Raw genomic sequence first — 19,941 nt, 5'->3', positions numbered from 1 at the left:
GATCACACACCCGGGAGATGATAAAGCAGGGATCTGAACCCACACAATCTGATTCATGCATCTGACTACCACGCTGTACTGCTTTCTGTGAGGCTGGCCTCCACTCAACCCTGTGCCTAGACCTGGCACGATCCTTAGGGTGACTCAGAGAGTCACATGACTTGCACAGGTCTCTCAGCCCGGGCAGCGGAGGCAGGTTGTGAGCCCAGGCCTTCTGATCCTGCATCCTGGACCATGATCACAGTCTCCTTTCCCTCTGGCCACATTCTGATCAGTCAGGAAGCTCTGACCCTCCCCTGTTCTGCAGGAGCCCCACTCATGGTGGTAGATGCCCCAGTGGATAGGTGTTAGAACCCCTGCCTGCTCCCCTGCCAGTCAGGGGATGGGGGATCGCAGGGGTGGCCTGGGGCAGTCTGGGCAAATCTGGCCCCTCTGCCCCTTCCAGTTCCCATCACCGGAATGGGACACTGTCACTCCGGAAGCCAAGGATCTGATCAATAAGATGCTGACCATTAACCCATCCAAACGTATTACGGCTGCAGAGGCCCTCAAGCACCCCTGGATCTCAGTGAGTTTTTCTCTGTGGGTACCCCAAAGAGCCCCACAGGGTCTTGCCTTGGCCCTGATCTTTCAACTCCAGGATGGGGTTGATGGGACTTAATCCAGTGAACTCTAGCCGTGCTGTAATGCTTGCGGGTAATAGAGAATTAAGGGATGCTGTGGGCTGGCATCATGCCTGGGCATGTCACCGGCATTGACAGGTGACAGGATCTCAAGCACTCCACATCACCCTCTAGAACAAAAAAGTGCATGCCCCATGGTGCCATCACACCACTGTGGGGCAGCTATGGGGCAGCTTAGGGAGCTGTGGGTGGACCTGTCCTCCAGCTGGCCTTCCCCTGATGGCCTCTCTCCCTCTCTCCCCAGCACCGGTCCACTGTGGCCTCCTGCATGCACAGACAGGAGACCGTGGACTGCCTGAAGAAGTTCAATGCCAGGAGGAAACTGAAGGTATCGGCTGCCCACCCTCCGTCCCCCAGGAGAGGGGAGTAGCCAGCCTGGGTCTCTCAGGGACTGTGAGACTTACTCACTGGTTATTTCCCTCACTGTTTTAACAAGCATTTGTGGAACACCTACTGCATGCTAGACAGCAGTTTGGGCTTTGGGGAGTGAGCAGCGAATCAGACCCTGTCCCCACCCTGATTGAGCAGCTGGTGGTGGAGAGGTCAGACAAGTACCCAGAACATGGTGTGTAGCGGTAAGTGCCGAGCCGGGCTGGGAGGAGCACATGGCAGGGCAGTGGCATTTCCAGGTCTGGAAGGACCCAGGCAGGACCCCAGGAGGCCTCCCTGGGGCACATGGTGTTTAAGTGGAACCTGAGAAAGGAGGGGTTCGAGGAGTGGATAGGCTACTGCGTAGGCTGCTGCTGCTGTAATCACAACCACTTGGGGGACCATGAGTGGCCCCAGTTGGCTGCAGAGAGCCCTGGAGGCCAAGCCTGACTGAGCAGGTGCCCACAGTAAGGGAGAGTGACTGAGTCACCCTGAGAGAGGTTGTGGCCGCCAGGAAGCCATCCATGACCAAGTAGGGCCTGAGTTGCCCCCTTAGCAGCAGTTCAGCCGCCACTGGGAAAGAGGAGCTCTAAACTGGGTGACAATGGGGACAGACTGAGGGACAGAAGGAAGGCTCCAGCTCAGTGGGAATCTCCTCACACACTGCTTCCAGACCTGAAGAGAGGGTCCAGTGTGGGGACGTGGGCCAGCGGGGTGATGCCGTCACGAGACCAGGAGAACTGGATCCCAGCCCACTCCACAGCAGGAGCTATGTCACAGAGGGAGTCTCAAAATGTGGGGAACAGGGGCTCGTAACACTGGAGACTGTCAGATTCAGAGTCAGGTCAGGAGCAGGCAGCATCAGCCAGGAGGGTTTCTCCCTTTAGGGTTTCTCTGCTCGGAGAATCCTCCTGGCCTCTGACCCTCAAGGCCAGGGAGGGGTGAACTTATCCTGAAGCAAGGAGCCATCAGTCCTGCATTAGGCTGAGGTCTGCAGCCCTTGCACAGGAGGACACTTCCCTGGCCTTTATGAGCCTCTGCAAGGTTCCTTCAAGTCCCATCAGCTCTGGCCAGGCCTCAGGACCTATTAATATCTGCTCCTGGGATGGCCTTGTCCCACGAGCTGTGCCAGCCAAATGCAACCTCTCCAGGGAGGGAGATGCCAGGTGAGGTGGGGGATAGATGGAGGGACAAGCAGAGGATTTGCCTTTGCTTCTGAGGGGAGCACTGCCTGCCCTTTCTTACACTCCTCCGTTTCTCTGCCTCTCCTCTCCCCCCCACTCCTGCCGGCCCCTCTTGTCTGTTGCAGGGAGCCATCCTCACCACCATGCTGGCCACCAGGAACTTCTCGGGTAGGTGTAGAGCCTGAGTCCCTAAGTACACCCTGTACTGGCCTGCTGCGATCATTGTCTTGCTGGATGTTTGGTCCCTGAGTGGGGGCTGCACGACCATAGTTTAGCACGTATGCCACAAACCCGTACCCGAAAAGGCAAGGCAACAAGCCAAGGACCAGTTCAAGGTTTCGACTGGCTCTCCTGCCTCCTGGGGTTCTCAGGCAGGGCCAGTCAGAGCAGAAGTCTGGAATTTAGGGGCCTCAGGTCAGAAGGGACAGAGCGAGGTCCGGTGGGGAGGGGGGTGACAGTATTGCTCCATATTGCTAGAGTCCTGGTGCTACTCCTGTTTTCTGGATGAGGAGACAAGTTCAATTTCAGAGAACTGGGCTCTGATACCCCAGATCACAGAACTATAGTGCAGCAGAATCTGCCTGCAACACAGGTCTGAACAACCCAGAGCAAATGTCCTTAACCAAGTTGGGTCACCAGAGAGACCAGGGCGGGAGCCTGCTTGGCCTTTAGCCGAAACCAGGCTGGGTAAGGCAGGAAGTGCCCAGCTACCTGGGCATGTGGCCCCAAAGAGAGAAGGGGAAGGGATTATGGTCAGGGCTTAGCAAGCAACTCCTCTTGGCCTCTGGCCAGTGTCCCCAGAGGCCTGTCCCTGGGGAGCCCCAGGCGATGACAAGGCAGCTGGGAAGACATAGATGGCAGATAAGGCAAAACTCACCCCAGGGGCGGATGGTGGGTGGGGCTGACACCTCAGCCAGAGGTCAGTCAGTCTGACAGGCACAGGCTGGCTATCCGGGGAAGAGCGGCCGGGAGGTGGAAATGAGTCAGAATCTCAGACTCAGGACCTTCCTACCCCTCCCCAGAGAGCAGTCCCACAGTTCCTTAAACTGAAAGATGAGCTAGCTGGACCGTCAGAGTCTTTTTTTAACAGCTGAAGCATCTTGAAGAGCTCTAGCCCGTGGAGGCCCATGGGTTTGATCTAGTTTCTAAATGTACTTTATGGAGTCAGGAGTGTTTTTTTGTTTTGTTTTTTTTTTTAATTTTTTTTGGGGGGAGTGGGGAGGATTGCTAGCCCTTAAAAACCAGAAGATTCATAAGAAGACTCAGATGAAAAATCTGGAGAAAATCAGCGTCTATGGCTTCTCTGGCCTTAAAACCCTACAATGACGGGCTGCAGCTCAAAGAGTGACCCTCCCTGGAACTGGAGAAACAAGCACCCCTGACCTGCTGTTTATCTCTGGGTCAGTCCACAAACCCCAGAGTGGACAGACAGCTGTTAGTCTCAGGTTCAGGGCCCAGAGGTGTTCCTCCCCTTGGTTTGCAAGTAGACTTTGGATCAAAGCTTTGAGGGGCCACAGGTGGAAATGTGGGAGACCTGGAAGTGGGTCAGCCATGAGCCCCATCCTCCAGAGCTCCTGGGGCATCTGTGTCCTGTACCATGTTCACCCTCTGGAGCCTGTCCAGAGAAGGACTGGTCATAGCTGCTGCTTAGAAGCATCAACTGCATGCAGGCTAAATGTGCTAAGCACTTCAGAGATCCCTATTTTGTTTAAGGCATTTGCTGAAGGTCTGGAGCAGCCGGATGCCAGACTGGGCCAGGCTGGGCATTCCTGCCATTTCCTGGCTGACGTTTCCTCCTCAGGCTACAGCCAGGAAATAAGGAGGAGACAAAGTGACAGGCAGAGGCCTCCCTAAGAGCTGTTTGCTCTGCTCTTGCCTGCTACCAGGGACACAGCCAACCCTGGCGTGGGACTCCAGAGCCTGAGGCTGGGGAGGCCTATGCTGCTTGAGGAGAAAGGCAGGGGATGGGGGCTCTGGCAAGGGTGGGCCCCGACGGGGGCATCTGCTTCTTGTCACCGGCAAGACATGGCCTGCAGCTGTCCAGAGTGAGTAGGCAGGGCTGACACATGACCTCCGCAGCAGCATGGGGCTAAAATTAGAGAGCCGGGTGGAGGATGGGGGGTGCGGGGGAAACATCCAGCCCGGGGCCAGGCAGCCAGGCCTCTGGGTTGGCCACCATCAGCACAGTGGTGATCGGGATCCAGAGGGAATCCCCGGGCTGAAACAGCAACCCCACTGTTCTGGGACCTGCTGGGCAGCTCCTTTAATCCAAGAAGCCAGAGGGTTACTTGAGAGTGCTGAAAACTGGGGCTTAAGCCCACCAAGTAGGCCACTGGCCTTCCCTGGGTCACTGAAGGCACAGGAAGAGACAGAAGAAGAGGAAGAGGAGGAGGAAGAGGTTGAGGAGGAGAAGGAGGAAGAGGAAGTCAGCCCTGTTCCCACGCCATCCACCTCCGGCTGTTCTCTGGCTGCTCGTGGATGCTGCTCTTCCTCGCCCTATGGGCCCTGGTGCCCTGCCTGGTGTTGCTAACCCTCTACTTTCTCTCCTCCACAGGAGGGAAGAGTGGAGGGAACAAGAAGAATGATGGCGTGAAGGTAAGGGGCCCAGGAGCATGGCAGCACCTGTCTCTGGCAGTGACTCTGCCCATGGGGACAGGCATTCAGGCCTGAGGTGAGACCTGGGCCTCGCTGCTGGCATTCTGGAGAGACATGGCCAGGCCTCCCCAGACCTATAGATCTGGACTTCTAGGCCTACCCTCTCTGCATGCTTGGTGAGGGATAGATGGCCTGGGGTTGGTGTAAGCACAAGGAACAGGGTAGGCCAGAGGAGGTTTCGGGGATTCTCCAGGGCTGGAGAACTGGTGAGCACAAGGGTTCAAGGATGGATAGAAGTGACCTCCTCCTGCCCGAGTGTGGGTGGCTGGAATGGGGCCCTGACCTGCTGAACACACCAGTCCAACCAAAAGAGCCAATGGAGAATGGACAGCCATCCCTTCTGGCTTCAGGATCCAGGGGTCCCTTTTCCCCAACAATATCCATGACCCCCTCCTACCTCCTGATGGGCCTATGCCTGTCCCCACCCTGGATGCCCGAGCTACTTTCTCGTCCTCTCTGCCGGCCTCTCCTTCCCATCTCTTCTCTTTCCTCCCTCTGCTGTCTGGGACCTGGTCCTCTGCTCTCTGCAGCTCCCTTCTCCCCTTGTCCCCACTCACCTTGTGGGTTCTTCTTTCCCGAGACCCTGTCTCATTCTGGGCTCAGCCCCTACCTGGCCAGGGCCTCAGGGCTGGGCAGGCTGAGGACATTAAAAGGTAAGAGATGTTATATGAGCATGGCCACCTATGGGTGTACTGGCTTTGTTTACAGTGGCCTTTACAGTCTTCAGCCACTGGCTTTGGTCTGTCAGAGGTTGCATGGGAAGGGTCTGGTCTAGACACCTCTGCCTCTAACCTTCTCCTTCTTGAGTTTACCTTGGGTATATTGAAAGAGATATGGACTTGGTGATCATTTCCAAGATTTCCACTTTAAAAATGGATAAACAAGCAAATGGCCACAGAGGCCCCTCTCCATTCTCTTTTCTTGGATGCTGGACAGTATAGTCGTGGGCTCTGAAGGATAGTTCAGTCAACTTCATGTACAGTGATGGTTGCAGAACTTCTAATGGGGCCAAAACTTCCTGATGCCTAGTATTTTTGTGGTGCCTTTCTGTTTAGATACACAAGCACCACTGCAATCCAGTTACCTGCTGTGCCCAGTTTAGTTCCATACTGCACAGAGTGACAGGCCTTGCTATGCAGATGTGCAGTGGGCCACACTTCTTAAGGCTTTGTGTGAACACCTCTATGATGACAGCAGTGCGACATGACCATGTCATGATGCACTTCTCAAAATGTGTCTGGCATTAAGTGGGCACGATTCTACAGTTATTTGCTAATCTGTCAAAATCTGTGGTTTTCAAACTGAGCTCTATGGAGCTCAAAGGCCCGAGAGGCTACAGATGGGCTGGAGTGGGGTTAGAAAGAGGAGGGGCCTGGTTTATAGAGTTCTAGGTTTTTCGCACCTCTTCGTGGTAGTTAATGGAACCAGGCAGGTCAGTGGGTGGCTAGATCTTGGCTGGTCATCTCGACTCCCTGAGCCTGTGTTTCCTGTTTCATTCAGTGAAGGGTGTCTACCTCCTAGGGCTATTTGCCCGGATTAGCTGGGATAATTGTGTCGAGAGCTTAGCACGGTACTGGTGTGTGATACATCCTCAAGAGACCAGCGACAGGATAATATTATCTGTTTTATATTTTAGACTTTCATGTCTTCAAAACAGAGTTTGCTCAGGAAAATATTTGGCAGCCAGGGATCAAAGGCAGTCGTGTTTGTAGTTAATAGGCGCCTGTTATGGATTCTGGCGCTGGGTTTTTGATTGTCTGCTCTTTGGGGCATCCCTGAGCTGGCTCTTCTCCCAATGTAATGAGGAATAGTGAGGTTTGCAGGGTGCGGCCTGTTGTCTTTGGAGAAGTACAGACCCTGAGCTGAGGGTGATGGGAAAGTGGTCTCTCTGGTCCCAATGTGGGGTGTGGGGGGCAAAGGCCACAGGCACTGGTGGGCTGTGGGCTAGGTCAGTGGAAGAGGAGGGGCTGTCCTCATCTGTGTGGCTCTCAGATGGGGCCCTGGCAAAGGCTGATGAAGGCCCCAGTGGGTGTGGGCTCGGGGAGCTCCCAGGGCTGGCATGAGGCTCTAAACCTAGGCAGAGGGTGTCAGAGGGCAGCTCAGAGCACAGGTGTCTCTGTTTCCTGCAGCACTGGACAGAGCCTGAGTGGCTTCTCAGAGTGGTCAGGGAATGGAGGAAGAACACGGAAGGCCATCTGCGGCCTGTCCATCTCTTTGTAGTACAGCCTCCTTCTTTCCCTTGGCACCTGGAAGGTGAGGGTGACTCAGGATTTGGGGAACACGGTCTGTCATGTGTCACTCCCTGATGGAGCAAGAAAGGCGCAGGGGTAGGAGAGGGATTCAGTCACGATTTCCTCAAATCAAGAAGCATATGTTTGGCTGGGTGTGGGGGTACATGTGTATAATCCCAGCGCCTGGAAGGCTGGGGCAGGAGGATCATCCCATGTTTGAGGTTAGTCTGAGCTATGTATAGAGTTCAAGGCCAGTCTGAACTGCATAGTGAGACCCTGCCTCAGAAAAGAAATTGTGAGTTTGAATTGAGGCCTCACCATTCACTCCTTCCCTTTGTGGACTCTGGTCCTGGATTCTGTCATCTGTACAGTGATGTGTATTGGGTTGTGTCAAGAGCTGGTAAGCAAGTCACATGGGGAGCTGTTGGAGCCAGCACAGCAGATGCAACTGAGCCCCAAAGGAGGGAAATTCATGCTCATCCTACAACTTGGTTCTCTGAGACAAATGCCATTCCAGCAGAAGCTGGACAGAGCAGCCGTTGGTTCTGGTGATGTAGAAAAGGCAGAGTGCCTGGAGTTACAGAGGTGACACTGTCTGTGCTTTGTGGGCCTCAAGGGTCTTTACAAGGCTAGTGCTGATCACACTCAATTTCCACCGCCCCCACTAAACTTTGAACCTCACTTCTGCGGGTGATTCTGAGAGCCGGACTTCTACTCTTGGTGAAAGCCCCTTTGTCATTTGAACTTAAAAGTGCTGGTCAATGTGGGATGATTGGTGTCACCCTCCTTTGTGATGCAGGGAAACTGAGTTCTTCCATCTCCAAGCAATGGCATCCCTAGGCTGTGGCTCTCCAAGGAGGGGCCCACTGCTCCCCCCTCACTCCACTCACTGCCCCTGTGGTGTCCCATCCATGCCGTCGTGACCTCTCTCCCCATGTCCCATCCTGTCACTGTGCGTCCAAATCTGATGCAGTCTCTGCTCTGTGTTCCCTACTCGTGTCCAGCCTGGAACCTCCTGGCCCCTGTGCAGCTCCTCGGATTTCTGCTGACAGCTGAGCCATGTGGGCTCATCCCTTTCTTTACACACTGTGCCTGGCCTGGGTCCAGCCAGAGAGGGGAGCCAACATAAAGGAGAGAGGAGAGGAGAGGAGAGGAGAGGAGAGGAGAGGAGAGGAGAGGAGAGGAGAGGAGAGGAGAGGACAGGACAGGACAGGACAGGACAGGACAGGACAGGACAAGAGAGAAGGGAGCAGGGCCTTTTCAGTTTGCTGGCTGTGAAGTCACACTGCCCAGCCCAGCTGGGAAGCTACTGTCCTGTGGGCACATGAGTATGGAAATGCCCAAGAAGCTGGCCCTGCCACATCTGGAAGTCCTGGCTGGAGGCTTAGAGCTAGGTTCTGCCACACAGAGGATCATGGAGTTAGAAACTAAATTAAACCTAAGACCCTCAGTGAGCATCCAGTGACCTCCGCGGCACAGGCCTACCCTAGAGGCGTCTCAAGTCTCTTCTTTGCCCCAGGCTTCTCAGAAAAAGGGCATCATCATGGTAGGATGAGCCTTCAGAGGGCGTCAGGAGGAATCCCCAGCAGAAGAAAGAGCCCCACACTCAGGGCCTACATCCTCACCCTGCTAGGGCAGTGCTGAGCAGCCCCATTGCCCTTCACTGGGTTATCAACTTGCACTTGAATTTGAGTCTTTAAGACTCCTGGCTCTGCAAGCGAGTGAAAGAGAAGGTGATCTGCACTTGCACTCACCTCCTGGCTCCACAGCCAACCCTGGGGACACTGCAGATGCCCCAAAGACTGGGCTCGGCCTGTTGACAGGGCAGTGAGACTCGGGTTCTAGATTCCATTCTGGCTGCAGCTCAGCGTCTCTCGCAGCATAAAGGAACCAGATCAGAGAGCTGCTGGGAAGCTGCGGATGCAAGCAACATGTCCAGGCCTCTGTGATACCCCCAGTGTCACCTGGGGAAATTGTTGAGAATAGAGGTGGCCAGATCCCACCCAGACCTCGTTATCAAATTCCTTAGAGAGGACTGGTTCTTTGTGTTTTTGACAAGTTGAGTTTGGGAGTGTAGCTCAGTGGTAGGATGTTTGCCTACCATGTGCAAGGTCATGGGTTCAATCCCCAGCCCTGCAAAATAATAAAAACCAACAAATTAATAACATCTCAAGTGACAGAAATGCTTACCTGGTAGAGAGGTAGAGCTCTTAGCAGAGCTTCTGGGGGAGCATAGGGGATGTATTTGGTCTCACATTCAGACCTGAGCACCTTTTCATCCTTCAAGAGTATTGCATTCTGGAGGCCTTGGATCCCTGGTATCCAAGAGCCATTCTGATGTCCCTCAGAATGAGGCACAGTGGGAAACCCTGACCTAGGGAGCTTGAGCTTGAGCTTGGCCATTCGATCGTTAGAACCAGGCTGCTGCTGTGCACAAGGACCCAGAACTGAGACATTTGGCCCCACCAGGGCAGCTGTGGCTGGTGGCCCTGATTCCTTGTTCTGAGGCCAGGCCAGCGAAGGACCACAGAGGATGACCCGGAGGCCCATCCTCCTTCCAAACCTGCCTGTCGTTTCTCTGCTCCCTGCCGTTTTCACGCTGTGTCTTTTCCTGTCCCATCTCTTCTCCTTGTTTTTCCAGAAAAGAAAGTCCAGTTCCAGCGTTCAGTTAATGGTGAGTGTCTGCCGTCTCCTGCACGCCGGTAAATGCTGGGCCTCGGTCCCTTGCTCCCCTGCTCCTGCCTCCCTCCTGCAGGCTGCACTGGAACCCAGGGCGGGGAGAGGGTGCTCAGGGCGTGCGTGGTACGTGTGCCTTGTGTGACAACATGTGTGTTGTGTGTGTGTGTGTGTGTTGTTTGCGTGTTTCTGTTGACATCTCCCTCCATGGCTCAGACCAGCAGGCCGACAGCAGAACTGAGAGCTCCTGGGGTACAAAGGTGGATTTGAACCCAATCCCGTGCCCGCCCTTGGCTTTTGGCTTCTTTCACCCCTCTGCTCTAGACCTCATCTCAGGGCTTGGTTTCTACCAGTTGTGGCCAGGGTGGGGCTTGATTTGGCTAAAGCTACGGCTTCCAGGAGGCCGCCGTGAGCTTATGCTGGCCACTCAGCCAAGGAGCCCCCAGCCTTGCCTCTGCCGGGGGCACCACATGAGGCACAGTGGCCCATGTCCCTCTTCTTCTGGTTCCACGGCTGTCTCACATAGTTGTATGATTTTCTCCCTCTGGAAAGCCTGCCTTCTCTCACACTGGGCATCCCTCTTTCTGTCTTCCTTTCCTGCCAGTGTGTGTGTTCCTTCCCCATTCTGTGGCTGCCATGGTGTCTCTCTGCTCCTCCATACCCTTTCTCTGCCCCCTCGAGCAGAAAGGACCCAGGATCCCCCTCTCAGTCCTTCCAGAAAGGCCAGGGATCTCCTTGTAGATATCCTTTCCTCCTGGCCCCCGCCGCCTGCTTAGAGGGTCCTCTCCTCCTCGGGCTGCAAGGTCTACAGGGTTGCAGGAGTATCTGGATCGAGGCATGCAGAAGCTGGCCACAGCACCAGGCAGCTGGGGCGGCCACACTCAGTCCTGCTCGCCAGGCAGCCTCACCGCCATCCTCCTTCTCTTTGGCAGGAATCTTCGGAGAGCACCAACACCACCATTGAGGATGAAGACACCAAAGGTAGGGGTGGGCCTTACCTTCGGCGCCCGGGTCCCAGCCTTACTGGTGCCCGAGGGCATGCCCTGCACTGGGAGCCCCTGGCCAGTCAAGGGCCCCATGCCAACCAGCTTCTTGCTTCTGGGCAGCGCCTTGTTTGGCTCCTAATAAGCTGGATACACCGTGGGGCATGGCCTCCCCCCGTGGGGCCCCAGGCCCTAGGAGGTATACAGGGATTTTTCTTTTTAGGGTTATAGATTTACTTTAATGTGCACAAGAGAAACATTTTATCATATGGTATAATGGTGATATACATTTGGAATAAGGGTTTCTTTTTTAAAAGTAAGTTGATTTTGAAATTATGAAATGATAATAATAAAGCAAGGGAGAACAAAAGTCTGGAAAGTCCGGATGGTGCCATGACTGCCCAACACCAACCAGCAATGCAGGGGCGAATGTAGCTAGTGGATCACTGGCCTCAAAAGCTGCAAGATGGGTGAGGAGCAAAGGTGTCTGTGACGGGGCTCTAAGAGAGGAAACAGAGTAGTGCTCGCAGCTGCGATCTGTGAACACCTGCTACGAACTGGGCTTGTTCTGGGTACTTTGTCTGGACCTACATACCAGAGCTTCATGGCAACCCTACGAAGTGGACAATATGATAAGCCCCACTGTCCAGCCAAGGATGCAGGCCACAGGACTTGGAGAAATTGGCTCACAAAGGTGGGGGTGTTGGGGGTTGAACTCAGTCAGTCTGGCTCCATAGCCTGGCTGGCCACCACCTCCCTGGGCACTTTCATGGGTAGAGGGCACTTGGAGGAAGGGACAGAGTGCTTATGTCTGAGTGCTTGGGGACACCAAATCCATGATGCATTAGCAATGTCCCACTGCTCCACCGTGCCTGGGCACTGCACTCTCCTTGGCCAGGACAGGAAGACTAGGTGGCCCAGGGGTTGGCACACTCAGCCTTGTTCCAGGGACATCTGGGGAATCTTTGAAATACAGAAAATGACCATCCACCAGAGGGAGCACAGCACACCAACTGAGGCTTTTTTCAGGAATTGAGATATTTTGCCTTGGAAAGAACTCAAAGCTACAATCATTCCTGTAACTCAGGCTGTTGGACAGTTTTACACACCACTTACCATGACTGCCTCCTGACCCCACCAGAACCTGGGAGATGGTTCCATCTTCATGTACCCTTGTAGGCATCCCCAGCCAGGGGTCACTGTATCACCACTGCCTGCACCAAGGACAACCTTTCAAAACTGCAGAAAGACCTCTTGTCAGGGTCAGCATTATGGGTTCCACAAGTCTGATCTTCTAATTGAATTCCTAGCTTAGATCCTGTGGATTCCAATTTCATAGGTTGGTGGTGGATCAAGATGTGGCTTTTCTATGATATTCCCCTATTGAAGGGTCTCTGTGCCAATGGTAAGAGACAGGCTCTGAGATCCTCAGGCAACTGGATGGCTTCTCATGATCACGGCTCAGCGCAAACAGGAACCGTGCAGGTGACCTGGCTTGGCACTACTCTGCAGGAGTCCATTTGCTGGACAAACTTGCACAATTTACTCAACCCGAGTCTCCTAACAGTAAAGAGGTGATGAGGATAGTAGCAGCCATGGAGATCACTGTACAGACGAAATGAGAGGCAGCATATAAAGTACATGCACAGTGTTTAGCACATGGTAGTTGTTAAAAAAATCTCAATTTTTTTCCAATTGGAGTTCGTAGTTTAATGTCGGAAAGTCACACAACGTATTCTTGGAATATCCATTTTACTGAAAGATTATTTAAGACAAATATTTATACGTTAAACAGACAGAGAGTACCATTTGGAATGGAATGCACATTGCGTGCACACCTTAATGCAGAGTGAGAGCCATCGAAGACGCTTCCCGCCTGGGCCAAGGCTCCAGGCTCCAACCCTGAGGCTGCATATCTGCCATCATCGTCCTTCAGGTGGACCAGGATGGGACAATTTATCATGAATTCTGTTCACTTCTGCCCCTCTTACCGAGGAGACTGAGGCCCACAGAGGAAGAAGGCTGTATACAGAGCTAGGATCAGCTTCCTGTCTCAGCGGCCTCAGAGGTAGAAAGTCCCAGAGACCATGTCTGCAGGAAGAGCACCTCTGCTGGTGTGGGGAGGAGAGAGGGATGCTTGTCCCTCTGCAGTCTCCCCAAGCTCAGAGAAAGTTCTCAGGATGAGAAGCACTACCCAGCGGTGTTAACTTGTTAAGCTTTCTTACTAAGTGAGCATGGCAGCTGGTGGGGTGGACTCGACTGGACCTAACATTAACGTTAATTAGATATGTCAGCCTCCAGGGAACAGATGCCCCCCGAGGGAAGGAAGGGACATGAATATTTCAGAGCCCAGGTTTCTTGCCTTAGGAGCCTCCTCCCCCACTTCCCTGCCTCCTCCTGAACAGCTCTCTGCAAAATTAATTTTCTCTCCAATTGAAACAGCTGCCTCAGAATCTAGGCAGACACACTCTGGGAAGTTTCAGGAATACAGGTCTCATCTTGTTGGTCTTAGCATGCTGGGACACTAAGAAAGTGCCTGGACCTCTCCAAGGCCTCCAGGTTCCCTCTGTAGGGAGGCACGCCTGCACTGCCTGGGCCACTTCCTCCTGCCAGAGAAATGCCAGAGCTGCTGCTGGCTGAATCCCTGGACAGCAATGGGGGTGCTGCAGGTGTGGAAAAAACCTGGAATCAGCATGAACTTCAGGTCTGAGAAGCACCAGGCAACCAAGTCTTTGGCCCCGGAGAACAAAGCTAGGGAACCTCCTGCCTGCCCGGCTTCAACTGCTGACAAACTTGGTGTCGAGTGGCTGGAGAGCAGTGGCCTGCACTGCATGCATGGACGTGTGGCATCCAGCATTGGAGACAGGATAGCATGCTGCTACACGCCTGGTATTTCTATGTTGTCCAAGCCACACCCGAGGCACACTTCACACTCACAGAGGTATCCAGACAGCCAGAAGACTGGGCAGCCAGCTGGAAGGCGGGACTTGGAAACCACAGCCTAGGGGGCCCCCAGCCCTCAACAGTTGGGGGTGATGCATAGAGATTGGGAAGTAGATGCTTGCATTAGGGGCCCAGAAGGCAGAAAAAACCCCAGGACCCTAACTAGTGGGGTGCCAATTTCAACTGGAAGGAGGGAGCTCCACATAGTGAGAGCTGTGAACCAATGCAATGGGCTGCCTGGCGGGCTGCCATCCCAGTTCCAGTGTGGGGAGACTGAGCCCCACATGTCAGGCTGCTGGGAAGCAGGCCTGCCCTGGCTAGAGATGCAGGCTTCCAATTGTGAGGGACGAGCTTCCAATTCTGAGATTTCCAGATGGTAAAAATGACAGCTCTCTTATGGAGAGCCAGAACTACTCTGAATGCTTGACCGGAGGCCTCAGCATTTACTTGAATGAGCTGACATTAGTGGGTTGGACAGCAGCTGGCTCTCCATGGGGACTGCGCATGTGCTAGCTATTACTACCAGTGCACTCTTACCTCACTTGATCCTCAGAGCCCCCAATAAGGTGGGTACTGTTAATATCTCCATTATAATATAGGGAAACTGAGGCTCAGGGCAGTCCCCTGCCCAACGGCGTACAGCTGTGGCAGAGCCATGATCCAAACCCTGGGATTCTGGCTCCAGTATCTAAACCCTCAGCCATTTCACTGGACTCCCCGTGATGGCAGTAAAAAGCCACTCATGGAAAAGAGGGCCATAAGCAGAGGCTTGTAGTACGACAAGCTGGAAGGGTCTCAAAATCCATGCAGGGGAAGTCAAGGTGGTGGCACAGGTCCTAAGTCCAGTCAGGGGTGTGTGGATTTGCTTGGGCTTCTGATTCAGTGTGGGAGTGACCAGCCTGCAGCAGCTCCAGCAGGCCCAGGCTTTCCCATCCTCAGGCAGCAGCTTCTGTGAAGGTGAAGGAGGCCAGAGTCTGGAGGGCCGGGGGCAACCACACCACTTGGGCAAATCCAGAGTGGGGCAGAGATGAAAGCCCCGGACTCTGGATCAGAGCCCCCTATCCTCTCCTTCATCCACTCCATCTCCACATATTCAGTGCAGGCTCTGCCCCTGCCAGGGAGAGTCCCAGAGAGTAAGACAACCCTGGAGTGATGTGGGGATGCTCTGAGTCCAAAGAAGGACCCATTCCCAACCTCAGTGATTCTAACTGGAGCCAGGTGAGAAAGAATTAGCTGTCTGCTGGGGACCAGAAATAAAGGATAGTTGCTCTGTCCACCCAGAGAGCACCAGCAGGGCCTCGAACATCCGGGTATGGGGAGTGGAATGGGCTTTGGAGCTGCAGATGCTGCCTGAGGTCAAAGCTCTGCCAGAGCTTGCATTCAGCTCCACTTGTTGATGACATGGGCATGAAGCTGAGCCATGAGACCTTAAGGTTGAACACACAGCCCAAGACCAGGAGCTTGCTCACCTCTCACTCAGCATCGAAGGCTGTTACAGGCTCCACGGAGGCCATGGCCCAGCCTCACCTTGGTGAGCATGCATTGAGTAGACATGCCTACTAGTCAAGCAACTGCATGGCACCAGCACTACAACAGCAGGTGGGTAGGGGCATCATGGTCCCCTGGAAAAGGCTGGGCTCCAAGCCAAATCCTGCCCCTTGCTGGTCACCATGTCCTTGGGCAGGTCCCAAGCTCTCACTGGGCCTCAGTTTCTGAAGCAGTTTCATAAGGAGGTTGAATCCCTGATGTCCAAGTGTTCTTCCAGCATGGATGTGTGTGATTCTGCATCCCCCAGACTGGATGTGAGCTCCTGCTGTGTGGGCAGCAAGGGCTTCAGCCAGACTGGCTCCCCTCTCCCAGCCCCAGCTGGGAAATTCTGTGGCGCAGCCCGAGTTCACAATCCTGCAGCCTCAGCTTCTGGGGTCAGGCCGAGTCTGGGCCTAGAGGAGGAGGGTGGGTCCTGAGGACTGAGGACTGAGGACTGAGGGAGGCTTCTCCAGGACACACGGCTTCGGACTCCTCCACCACTGAGGTTCAGGTACCTCATGTGTGACTTGGGGCTATGCTGGCCTCACCTATTTGTGAGGAGCAGGCGAGCCAGGAAATGAGAGTGCATACAATAGGCACCTGCTGTGTGCCAGGCTTTGGGACAAGCCCTTTGGGTTTATCCCACCTTCCAACAGCCCCAGGAAAGGGACGCCAGCATCTCTATTTGACGGACCAGTGGTTGTATGGCCCTTGACTACACAGCTTAGTCGGACCTGGGCTGGAATTTAAACAAAGATCTTCCTGAACTCTTTTTTTTGTTTTGTTTATTGGTACTAGGGATCGAACTCACGACTGTGCACTTGCAAGGCAGACACTTATGCCGCTGAGCTAAATCATGTTTGGCTTAGAAAGAATGACAGGTGATAACATGCCAAGGCTTAGAACCTCATGTACCTAATGAGAAAATGGGTGCCTAACTCTCTTCCAAGACCAGCTGTTTGGTGTTTCAATAGCAGACAGGGAAGAGCAACCGAGATTCACTCACACTAGAAAGTTCTAGACAGCTCGGTACCTGGATCCTACAGGCACCCAATACTGAGCAGGAAGCTTGCCCAGACAGGAGGGTTGAGTAAGCTCTGAGGCTTTCCTTTGTGGCCTCAGATTCGGCCATGGCAGAACGCTGGTTCCTGCTGTCAGCGTGGATGCTGCAGGGGACACTGTCCTGACTCACATGGCAAAGCTAGGTGCAAGGGACACACTTTGGATTCAAGACCAGCATTCAAACCAGGCCTAGAGTCAGAATGTCCACTGTGCTTTCTGAAAGTGGAGACTAGGGGCTGAAATCTGCCTTTGTCCTTCGCAGTTAAGGGAATCTCACCCTTCTGGGCCTGTTTCTTCTGTGAAATGGGGTTTATGGGATTTCTTTCTTTCTTTCTTTCTTTTTTTTTTTTTTTTTTTGTCTTTTTCATTTTTATCGGTACCGGGGATCGAACTCACGACTGCCTGCTTGCAAGGCAGGCGCTTATGCCGCTAAGCTAAATCTCCAGCCCCCTATGGGATTTATTGTCCGGGGAAATATAAGGATAAATGAGAAAACCTGCACAAGGTCTCAGGGCCCAGCACAGCCTCTGCCTGGCACGTAAGGGCTTAGGAGACAGTTGGTGCCTTGTTACTACTGTTACTATTATTTCTGTGTCCCCTCCTGCCTTGCAGTGCGGAAACAGGAAATTATAAAAGTGACCGAACAGCTGATCGAAGCCATAAGCAATGGAGATTTTGAGTCCTACACGTGAGTCAGCTGGGCTCATTCTGCATGTCCTGCCTGGGTCGAAGTTCAAGGGTGCCGAGGGCTAACTTTGGGGGTCCTTCTCGCTCCTCCTCACTGATCCCACCCCCTCACTCTGCATGTGCTGGGGATGAGACAGAGCTCCTGTGCTGCCTGAATTCAGACGTGATGCGTCCAGCAAGCTTCTGCTCACAACACTCCTGCCCCCCTCAGTCCTCCTTCTCCTGCTCTGCCTCCTTGCACAGCATTTCCGGAAGAAACCCTAACGAAATCCCTCTGTTCCCCATGGAAAGAGGGGTCTCTATCCCGGTCCTCTGTCCTCTGGAGGAGGACAGAGAGCAGGCCATGCCTCAGTTCTCTGAAAAGCCTGGTGCTTGCCCTGCGCCTCCTCAGATCTCTTCCCACAGCTGGGCAGGAGTGGGCAAACACCAAGAGGGTGGGCACCGTCAGTGAGAAAATACCTCGAAGCAGATTCATCATTCATGACAGTCTGAGAGAAGAAGGCAGGCACACACAAATGGCATAAAATGAAACAGGGGGTCAGTCTGAGACTTCCCAAACACCCCTGCGCACCTTTGGAGGGTCTGCTATGTGCACGGGCTGGGCTGGAGCGCCCTCTTGTGGCCTTTCCTGATTTCCTAGTCTGGCTCAGAAGCAGCCTCTGGGCTGACCTCAGGGAAAACCGAGATTCTGGGCTTATTTGACCTTAGCGTTTAGGCCAGTGCTGACAAGGTCAGTGCATGCTGACCCCCCACGTAGACGTTTTGGTGGACTTAAGCTGCCACCCAAGGTAGGTGACCCTGGACATTGGATTAAGGGTGAAGGTGACCTGGCTGGGGTTTGCTCTTTGTACAGCTTTTTACTGGTTTCCTCTGTACCAGGAGACACAGTGTCCTTCCCAAAGGTGTGGCAGGCAGCACATTCTCACCATACAAGGATTCAGCATCAGTAGGGGCAAAGCTTCTCTCTGGAGATCAAGGCACTTGGAAGGTGCACCTGTGAACCTGAGGCTGACATGCACTAAACACATGTGTGTGCATGCACTTGTACATGTGTGTGCATTTGTGACTGTGCACGCAAGGGCTATGCACAGCGGTGTGTGTCTGGCTGTTGTCTAAAAGCACTGAAACTGGCTGTTCACTAGTCTAGCAGCCAGCCCTGGAGAAACTGAGTGGGGTTGTATCTTGCCTGTGGCTCTAGGCAGGCACAGCCAGAGAGTAAGGCAAAGTGGGGTGGCTCCTATGGACCCTAAGACCATCAGTGCCATTTCTGAGGGTCCTGGGGCCCCTTTCCACTTCTGCCATATCACCTCTTTTGGCATCTGTGTCTTGCTCTAGGTTTTGACCCCTGTCATGATCTCTGGGGCTGCGGTCCCCTAGAGTTGGGGCTTCCATATCCCTAATAAGTAAGCCTCATCTTACTGAGCCTCAGTTTCCACACATATACAATGCATCTGGAGCAGTAGTCTCCGAGCTGCCCAGAGTAGGAGGCAGGAACATTCAGACACTTCGCCAAGCAGGGCTTCTTCTATGCGGGTGCTCAGTCTCCCACATGGTCAGTACTCAGCACTTATACTCAAACAGTTCTGGAGCTAGAAGGGCCCTGAACACCCCAGTTGGTATAAGCACAGGCCCCCACCCCTGGCTTACTCTGCAGAATCTGAGATCCCAAGTGGAGAACGAGTTGCATAGTGTCACCCACGAGGGGTTTGTCCAGCTTGGACAATGCTGAGCCTGCCACGTTCTGTGCCTTCTCCAGTTCTACCCTGGATAGGGAGTTTCACCTGCTAGGGGTGTGTCCTGCCTGGGCTTCGTTGCTGTTGTCTTTGTGGTCATGGTTGTGCCACCAGAGCTCCTACAAATCTGGGGGTGGCAGATGATTTATTCCCTTCCCTTGCATGGCTGTCAGGGGCTCCAGAAGGCTGAGACCTGACAGTGCAAAACCCACTGGAAACCCCCAGGCTCTTGTTGCTGGGGCCTACTTGGCCAAGCCTGGTGCCCCTTCCCTGCTCCCAGGCAGCTCCTCCTCTGATGCTGCTTTCCTTATCTTTCTGAAGCGGAAACTGAGGCTCATAGTCCAGGCTGCCACCAACCACAGTTCAAACTAATAAAACAAGCCTCTGGCTTGGGTAGCAGAGGTCACTTTTACAAGAAGAAACGGTACCTTCTGCCTCTCCCATGAAGACAAATTAGGAAAAGTCCTCGGGATCCCCTGCTCAGAGCTGGGTAGAGGGTGGTGAGCGGAGGGGAGGCTGAGTCGCATCCTGCTGCACCTTCTGTGCCTGCCCACTCATGGTGTTCTCGCTTCGAGATGCTAAGCCACTTGCTTAGGGTCTTATAACCAGCAAGTGGCAAGACCTGACCCTCAGCTTCCTGGATCTGGACAGCACCAGTCAGTCAGTGACACCCCCTCACTTGGTCCTCAACTTCAAAGTTAGCAAGCTCCATCCCACCTGTCTCCTTGATGCTGTGAGGACGGAGCAACCATCCCCACGTCCTGGCTCACCTCTAGGGGCACTGCGAGAAGCTGCCCCAGTCCCCCTCTCCTCTGGTTTCCTTCCTCCTAGGAAGATGTGCGACCCTGGGATGACAGCCTTTGAACCTGAGGCCCTGGGGAACCTGGTCGAGGGCCTGGACTTCCATCGATTCTATTTTGAAAACCGTGAGCAATCCCTTCTCTCTGGGGTGCCTGTTGTCTGCTCTCGTTTCCATGTCCTGCCGGATGGCACAGCAGGGTGACGGGCAGGGCCTCAGGGGAAGCTCAGGAGCCCGTGAAGAGGAAGATGCTGTGTGGACAGGGGTTGGTACCCTCTTGGTTTTCTCTCCTAACCCTGGCCTTTCCATGGCCAGCTGTCTCTCCTGTGACTGAGGATGGGCAAGGGGCAGGGTGTCTCAGAGACCAGGGATACATGGGACACACATGCCTGCCCTCAACCCTGCAGAA

General features: G+C 54.0%; 1 protein-coding gene across 3 annotated transcripts in view; it reads left to right on the top strand.

Moving 5' to 3' along the window:
* Positions 1-19,941, top strand: part of Camk2a (calcium/calmodulin dependent protein kinase II alpha) — a 59,846-nt gene that overhangs the window by 32,728 nt on the left and 7,177 nt on the right. For 2 of the 3 annotated variants that reach the window (XM_005006992.4, XM_005006993.4), the window contains exons 10-16: positions 446-568; positions 928-1,011; positions 2,362-2,404; positions 4,791-4,831; positions 10,731-10,779; positions 16,926-17,001; positions 19,565-19,659. In XM_005006992.4, coding sequence (XP_005007049.1) covers positions 446-568; positions 928-1,011; positions 2,362-2,404; positions 4,791-4,831; positions 10,731-10,779; positions 16,926-17,001; positions 19,565-19,659 — 511 coding nt within the window. Of the gene's footprint in view, positions 1-445; positions 569-927; positions 1,012-2,361; positions 2,405-4,790; positions 4,832-9,763; positions 9,797-10,730; positions 10,780-16,925; positions 17,002-19,564; positions 19,660-19,941 lie in introns of all 3 variants that reach the window. The other variant, XM_013140951.3, reaches the window with a different exon arrangement.

The sequence above is a fragment of the Cavia porcellus genome, unplaced genomic scaffold, assembly GCF_034190915.1.
Source record: "Cavia porcellus strain 051 isolate PalLab524CR breed Dunkin Hartley unplaced genomic scaffold, mCavPor4.1 scaffold_21, whole genome shotgun sequence".
Taxonomy (NCBI): Eukaryota; Metazoa; Chordata; class Mammalia; order Rodentia; family Caviidae; genus Cavia; species Cavia porcellus.
Note: the sequence above shows the minus strand (reverse complement) of the source record. Positions and strands in the feature narration are given on the sequence as shown.